Here is a 7,869-nt window from a genome sequence, read left to right as displayed (position 1 = left end):
ATCTATCTATCTATCTATCTATCTATCTATCTATCTATCTATCTATCTATCTATCTATCTATCTATCTATCTATCTATCTATCTATCTATCCTCCTGTATAAACATTTAAAAGGCTACATGGGAAAAGACATTCATTTTGACACATTTGTGTACTACATTTGTGTACAACATTTGTGTACTATATTTGTGTACTACAAGGGGAAGAGGGGGCGGGGCTATTTATTGTCTGTCACTGCTGACTTCCTGACTACAGCGCCCTCTAGCAGAAGGGAGAATTTTGTGTTTTCAACAGGTTTTTATTTCTTAATAATAAGAACTGTTCCTAATCGTATATTTTAAAAAAAACTATGTAGTTATTTGCTAAGCACTTTAATAAAAACCGTAGTTTCAGACAGGTGTGTGAGGCAGGCTGCTGTGCGCAGGAGGACGTGGCTTGTGTGTKTTCTCCTTCGGAGAAGTGACGTGTGTCTGCGGCTGGTCTGGTGACGTGTCTCTTCGGCTCGGTCTCTCTTTCCTCTCCGAGTGGCTGATGGAGCCACACTGACTCCACTGAACACTCGAAACTGGTAGCAGCTACGCGGCAGGAGTCGAGCCGAGGACRCCATGGGGAGTACGTAGGCTTCTTCTCTGTCTCTGTGCCGTGCTAGCATGGCTGCTTGGTTGTTCGGCTGCAGGAATAACGAACACTCAGCAGCGCTTGCAGGAAAGCTAGTGGCTCAGCTTAGGTGGCAAGAAGTTGAGCTAGCTTATAGTGAAAGCAAAACAAAAGCAGGAATGGTGTTTTTATTAATATTTCAGGGGGGGTTGTGTCACAGCTTAAATTTAATTTAAAACACACACGCGTCAGCTTGTGTTTTAGACATGTCTTCGTCTGCTTTGAGATTGAATGCTACAGCTAGCATCTTAGCTAATGTTTGAATGAATGTGTAATATCTGTTTTAAAATTATTGCCTTTTTTGTTTGATTATTACCTCTGCTTTGAAAGGTTGAAAACTGGACGTTTTGAAGCACTTTAATTGTATTTTGATTGCGAAATCACGCGCTGCTAAAGTCAGTTTCAGTGATTTCCTCAGAGCTGATCAACCCTCAGATTGAGCTCAGGAGAGATCTGCACAGTAAACACCATAATCTGAGCACAACTCATTAATATCTGTCACTTTCGTATTGAATGAGTTAGTTATCATGCTGTTTGGCAGCTGTTTAAGCAGCCGCTGTTAGAGATGACGTAGCATCTGGGCTCACCTGGTCAGAGAGGTGCAGCTGCACTCCCATAAGAGCTGTTTGTCTTTAAATTTGCCACAAAAAAAAAATAAATGATGTTTTGTCTCTTTTCACAGTTAAGTTTTTGGAAGTCATCAAGCCTTTCTGTGCAGTCCTGCCAGAGATTCAGAAACCAGAAAGAAAGGTACGTTCATACCTTTTTCGCATCTGTTTTATGTTAAGTTTTGCGAACATGACTTGAAATGAATAACRCTTGTTTCTTACCCTGCAGATTCAATTCAGAGAAAAAGTACTATGGACTGCCATCACACTATTCATCTTTCTGGTGTGCTGCCAGGTTTGTATCCGTCRATGGCACTCGGTCAGCCTGTCAGTGCTCCTTCAGAGTATTTTACACTTCTTGTTCATGTTTAGATCCCGCTCTTTGGCATCATGTCGTCAGATTCAGCAGATCCTTTCTACTGGATGAGAGTAATCTTGGCTTCTAACAGAGGTGTGTGCATGTGTTAGGTTTGTTGTCTCACTCAGTTTGTCTTGGAATCAAAGGTCAAGAGTTGTTGGCCTCCTTTTGCTGATTTTCTTCCTTTTTATTCTCTATTTCTGTAAATAGAAATGAAAAAGACAGTTAAAATGTTGATGCCCTTCTCTTTGACACCCAGGTACTCTGATGGAGCTCGGTATCTCACCCATCGTCACCTCAGGTCTCATCATGCAGCTGCTGGCTGGTGCAAAGATCATCGAGGTGGGAGACACTCCCAAGGACAGAGCTCTCTTCAACGGAGCTCAGAAATGTAGGTTTGCTGTTTCTGGAACTTGTTTCTTTGCTTCCAAGACTTTGAAGATGAAAATAAAAGGACAGTTTTTATTTTATTTTATTTTATTTTTATATTGTCTCTACTTTTTCACAGTGTTTGGAATGATCATCACCATCGGACAGGCCATCGTGTACGTTATGACTGGCATGTATGGAGATCCTTCAGAGATGGGTGCTGGTATCTGCTTACTCATCATCATTCAGGTGAGCCCGATCTGTTACTGTAATGTTAAACATACAAATGATAAAAGAATGAATTCGTTTTTGCCTTAAAATATACAAATAAAGGAAGAGAGCAGATAATTTTCACAGCAGATGGTCTGCTTGACGTGTCTTAAAACAAACTTCCTGTTTGTGTTTCCAGCTGTTTGTGGCAGGTCTGATAGTCTTGCTTCTGGACGAGCTGCTTCAGAAGGGCTACGGTCTGGGTTCTGGGATCTCTCTCTTCATTGCGACAAATATCTGCGAGACGATTGTCTGGAAAGCCTTCAGTCCCACCACCGTCAACACAGGCAGAGGTAAGAATCCAGTCTCAGAAATGAAACGGACGACCCACCCCCGTCTGTTTCTCTGCGACTAACGCAGCGATTCCCACGGTTTATCCAGGTACTGAGTTCGAGGGAGCCATCATCGCTCTCTTCCATCTGCTGGCCACCCGCACAGACAAGGTGCGCGCCCTGAGAGAGGCTTTCTACAGGCAAAACCTGCCCAACCTCATGAACCTCATCGCCACCATCTTTGTGTTCGCCGTGGTCATATACTTCCAGGTGAGACGCCGCTGTTATCTCCCAGCTGTTGCGTTACAAAGACACAAGACGTTTTGTACTCAACACGTGTCACCTCATCAGGGCTTCAGAGTGGACCTGCCCATCAAGTCGGCTCGCTACCGTGGTCAGTACAACACGTACCCCATCAAACTGTTCTACACCTCCAACATACCCATCATCCTGCAGTCTGCCTTGGTCTCCAACCTGTACGTCATTTCGCAAATGTTGTCAACACGCTTCAGCGGCAACTTCCTGGTCAACCTCCTGGGAACCTGGTCTGTAAGTAGATGAGAGACGCTCCGTCTCGGCTGCATCCTGTATTTTGCCAAATAAATGTAACGTGGTTAGGCTGTAGTGCAGGGCTGGGCCATATAACACTCACGATAATATAGGTAAGAAAAACTTGCTCGGGAAAATAAATTACCGTATTTTTCGGACTATAAACTACACCCGCCATATAAAAAAAACCAAACTGCAAACATTAACGTATAAGCCGCACCCCCAACATTAAAAACAACTTTACACCCAAAATTGTCGTCAAAAAAGTGAATTCAACATCCAAACATAAAAAGCAAACATTTAGGAATTAAATTTTGGAGGAATATGGTTCATTTAACTGGCCTTATTTTGGTAGTTTTCTTWAACATTTTCTGATCCAACAAAATGTCTCATTCATCGTCCTCCGGTGTACAGAAACCATCAAAGTCCTCCTCTTCAGTGTCGGAGTTACGCTGAGAAAAGCTGCGTCACACAGCGGTATCTGTTGTCCTCCCGGGGTAATGCTGGCTCTGAAGCTGTGGTGTCCTCTTCACGTAGCAGTCCAGCCTTTCAGAACCCATTGGTGATGGTGGACTCACTCACCCTGCTCCACGCTGCCGCTGCCGTCTCCAACGCTGAACCATTGATTCGTTCAGGCCGAGCTGACGTGCAGTGGCTCTATTTCCCTCCTATTGCGCAAGTTCGATAGCCTTCAACTTAAAAGCGGCATCATAGGAAGCTCTTCTATTCTTTTCCATGATGAGCGCGTTTGAATTTGAAAAATATTTCGTCCTGTCTGTTGAAGATTAATCCGTCGTGTCGTGTCTGCTACTAGCTAAAACAAAATGGCGCTTGCGGCTAAAGAGCCCCCTGGTGGCTGAAGAAAAAAATCCACATATAAGCCGCACCGGACTATAAGCTGCATGGTTCAAAGTTCAGGAAAAAAGTCGCAGCTTCTAGTCCGAAAAATACGGGGGTATATCTTGATATGCTAATTTCATGACCGACGAGAACCTGCTTGTTTTCTGTTGTCTCGTTAAAGCCGGCCACTCTGATACAGGTTTAAACAGACGCTGCTTTCAACAAATCAAATGAACCCCACAGCTTTATCCAATCAGAGCAGAGCAGGGCGGGTCTTTCTGATGTCGGTGCAGCAGTCTGCAGGATGAACACCGGTCAGCCTGCAGCTCCTGTCCTGAGTGAACAAAGCCCATCCTCCACACTTCTCTCCAGAGCTACCTGAGACGGTGGTATCTAAAATCTAACCCACTATAAGTTTATGTGTTCAGAGTGTTGTTATCTAACAGATACTGTGTCCAACTTTGCTTGCGTCACCAAACTCCTCTCTTCAACATCGCTGTTGAGTTGTTCTGTGAGAACCGCTGCTCTTCCAAAATATTAACTCAGATGAACACTTTGCCCCAGTATAGAAAATATGAGTCTCCGCTTAGCGTTATCCTCACCCCCGCAAAAAAATAAAAAAATAAAAAAAACGCAATGTTCTTCTTGTAATTTATCATAAGAATAGAATAGAAACAGCCTTTATTGTCCCACGCGGGGAAATTCAGGATAAATATCTACAAATTTCATTCTTCACAATCCTTTGCTTTTATTTAGAACCATGCTGTGACTAAACTGCTCTGTGATTCAATAAATGGTCAAATATAAAGAATACATACTAATAAACGATTACATGAGCTCTAAATAATATAATTTTGAAAGAAATTATTTTAGAGAAATCAGTCAGTCTAGTGTAGTATAGTCATAATACTACACCGTGTACCTGTGTGTGTGGTGGGTGGTAAGAGTTATCGTGCATTTATCGTTATCGAGGTGAACTGGTCATTATATCATGATATTGATTTTAGGCCGTATTGCCCAGCCCTACTGTAGTGCAGTATTTATTATACTCTGTATGTGTGTCCAGGACACATCGAGYGGAGGACCGGCTCGAGCCTACCCAGTGGGCGGTCTCTGCTACTACCTTTCTCCCCCGGAGTCGTTCGGTTCCGTCTTAGACGACCCGGTCCACGCTGTCATCTACATCGTCTTCATGCTCGGCTCTTGTGCCTTCTTCTCCAAGACCTGGATTGAGGTCTCAGGCTCGTCAGCCAAAGACGTGAGTGTTTATCCGTACGCAGCTCGGCTTCAACGGAGTCCAGGATTCMAGATGTTTTTGTCATGTTGTCGCCTCAGGTGGCGAAGCAGCTGAAGGAGCAGCAGATGGTAATGAGAGGACACAGAGAGACCTCCATGGTGCATGAACTGAACAGGTACAAAGCCAACATGGAGTTTATAGTTACAGGGTTTATTTAACCGCTTAGAAGAAGCTGTTTTCTGTAAACGGGCTCGGTTTTCTCCACAGGTACATCCCCACAGCTGCTGCCTTCGGCGGGCTCTGTATAGGAGGGCTGTCGGTCATGGCAGACTTCCTGGGTGCCATCGGATCGGGTACAGGAATCCTCTTGGCTGTGACCATCATTTACCAGTACTTTGAGATCTTTGTGAAGGAGCAAAGTGAAGTCGGCAGTATGGGAGCGCTTCTCTTCTAAAAGCAAAACAAAAAAAACACCAATTCTCTGACCCACATCAGACACAAAGAGTCCACTTTTCTGTTATTTKTTTATTTTGCTGTTTGTTCGATCTGAATTTAGCAGCAGGGGTAAGTCTTTTTTACCCCTCTGGTTTTGTTCCACACCGTACTGCTCTCGTTTGATAAAACGGCTGAGCGTAGTAACGAGTGTGTTCAGTTCTTTTATTTCAGTAGTGGTTCCCCATGTCCCCGCTGGCTGCCTGAACCCCCTCTGACTGTCTTATCAGCCAAAAGAATAAATAAATAAATAAAAGCACACACTCACGAGGGGTCCGCTTCGACTTACCTCAGGCTTTTTTTCTTTGTAGACCATTTAAGGAACACTAAGAGCGACATGTCTTCAGCTGAAAGCATTGTGCCTGAATATTTCGGGGGCGTTGATAGAAAGCCATATCATGTTCATCACCTGTCAATGCCTGAGGTGTCTAAGGTCCTAAAGCAGGCTGTCAAAAGCGTTGTGTTGACATGCTGGTTCTCCTGATAAAGCTTCTGGTAATCTCAGATAAAACTATCAGTGATGCTCATTTACCTTTTTTTTATATTTCCTTTTTTTTAAATCACAGACTGCTTAGAGTCACGCTGGTTTGACCCAGGGTACAGCGTGTGTCCACCGTCCCTGGCTCCTCAAAGAAAAGTGTTTGGTCAGGCTCTTTYATTCCCAGACTGAACGATGGTCGGGATGAGGGTGGGTTTGATAGGACTGGAACAAAAGACGGGGTTTCATTTTGTTTTTACTTYATGTAAAACATAATTGTGTTGATACTAAAAATGATAATTAAAAAAAAAGAATTGGTTTTCCAACACACTTGAAAATTGTGTTTCATTTGTTCATCATGATGTTACGATTTCAGTGTGTAAGTAAGAAACTAATGTGTATGTAAGGGAAGAATAAACCCCAAAACAACTAWAGGTTATAGATGGATATAAGTTGAATTAATTGGCAGTACTGCATGTAAATGACTTAGAGATGTTCTTTTAAAATAGATTTTCAAGAGGTTTCTTGAGATTACACCAAAGACAAATGCTTCAGCTTTAGGGTTTTACTAGAAACAGAGAGTTTTGATTGAAGTCGTGTTTAATGATATGAAAAGAGCGCTCTCACGAGTTAAGCAAATCTAACAGTTTATCACAGCCTCAGTTTTAAAAGTGAAGACATTTCTGTGAAATAAGCACAACTATATGACCACATCAATGTCAAACATGAACTAAGTGTTTTTTTTGTTTTTGTTTTTTTTTTGGTACGAATAAAATAACAGGCATAGGAAAGCTGCAGGATATCCGTGTAGAAAATCAAAGTCGTTTACAGTTTGCATTTTAACTTAGCACTGTGATAATGATGGCTCCTTCCAAGAAAACATCAATACCTGATGTTTTTTATATTTTTAATGAACAAGCTCAGTTAATAAAAGTAACCACCCAAAGTTTACCTATCTATTAAACATGCAGAAATTTACTGGCCTACTAGTGTTGCTCAGTAGCTGTCTGCAGCAACAAGTGGGTTTTAACACTTTTTAAAGGCTCTGAAACCAGTTTAAGCTTTTAAGTTCTTTTTTATGGAATCTTTAGAGAACATTGAATGTTTTACAGGTTTATTAAATTCTTTGGTAAAATGTTTTCCAGAGAATCCCTTGAAACAAGTTTTGTGGTAAACAAAAGTTTAACAAACATTTTATTTCACATTAAATTGATATAAAACAGCTACATCACTGGGCATATTACTTAGTACAGAAAGTAAATAAAAAGTKTTTGGTAGATTATTTCTTTGTAACAATGCTGAGCACCTGATTGGCAGCACCAGGGGTACCAGAAGCTCAAAACAAGAGTCAATAACAGCAAAAAAAGTTGCTTGGCAGAGAAGATTTGGCAAATTTTCCATGTGTTCAACCCTCACTCAGCTCTACTGCTCAGCCCAGAAATGCATGTTCCTTACAAATGTGGCACCATTTTAAAAGGGAATTTAACGGGCTTTCCAACAGTATAAGATTTATTGTCAAAAGGCATTGCTACAACAAAGAAATCATCACCCAAACACTAATTAATTTGCTAATTAATTAATTTGGTCGCAGTCCTCCCTTGCTGTTAAGTGCCAGGAGGACTGCGACCAGTTATTCATCGGGGAAGCAAAGCAGCCACTGTTCAAAAGAATGTCCCAACACAGACGAGCTACATCTAATGGCCAGAACTCTGCAGTTTTCACTCATTTACAGGCCAGCGG

The 7,869-nt window shown here is 42.1% G+C and overlaps 1 protein-coding gene across 1 annotated transcript; it reads left to right on the top strand.

Moving 5' to 3' along the window:
• Window positions 1-423: 423 nt before the first annotated feature.
• LOC106518493 (protein transport protein Sec61 subunit alpha-like 1) lies at window positions 424-6,178 on the top strand. Its single transcript, XM_014009805.1, has 12 exons — window positions 424-611; window positions 1,339-1,406; window positions 1,494-1,559; window positions 1,637-1,715; window positions 1,882-2,013; window positions 2,131-2,240; window positions 2,401-2,554; window positions 2,643-2,803; window positions 2,885-3,082; window positions 4,989-5,180; window positions 5,258-5,334; window positions 5,427-6,178. Exons 1-12 carry the CDS (start codon window positions 605-607, stop codon window positions 5,611-5,613), a joined length of 1,431 nt encoding a protein of 476 aa, XP_013865259.1. The 5' UTR covers window positions 424-604; the 3' UTR covers window positions 5,614-6,178.
• Window positions 6,179-7,869: the final 1,691 nt, after the last annotated feature.

This window comes from Austrofundulus limnaeus, unplaced genomic scaffold, assembly GCF_001266775.1.
Source record: "Austrofundulus limnaeus strain Quisiro unplaced genomic scaffold, Austrofundulus_limnaeus-1.0 Scaffold62, whole genome shotgun sequence".
Taxonomy (NCBI): Eukaryota; Metazoa; Chordata; class Actinopteri; order Cyprinodontiformes; family Rivulidae; genus Austrofundulus; species Austrofundulus limnaeus.
This window is presented reverse-complemented; position numbering and strand designations above follow the sequence as displayed.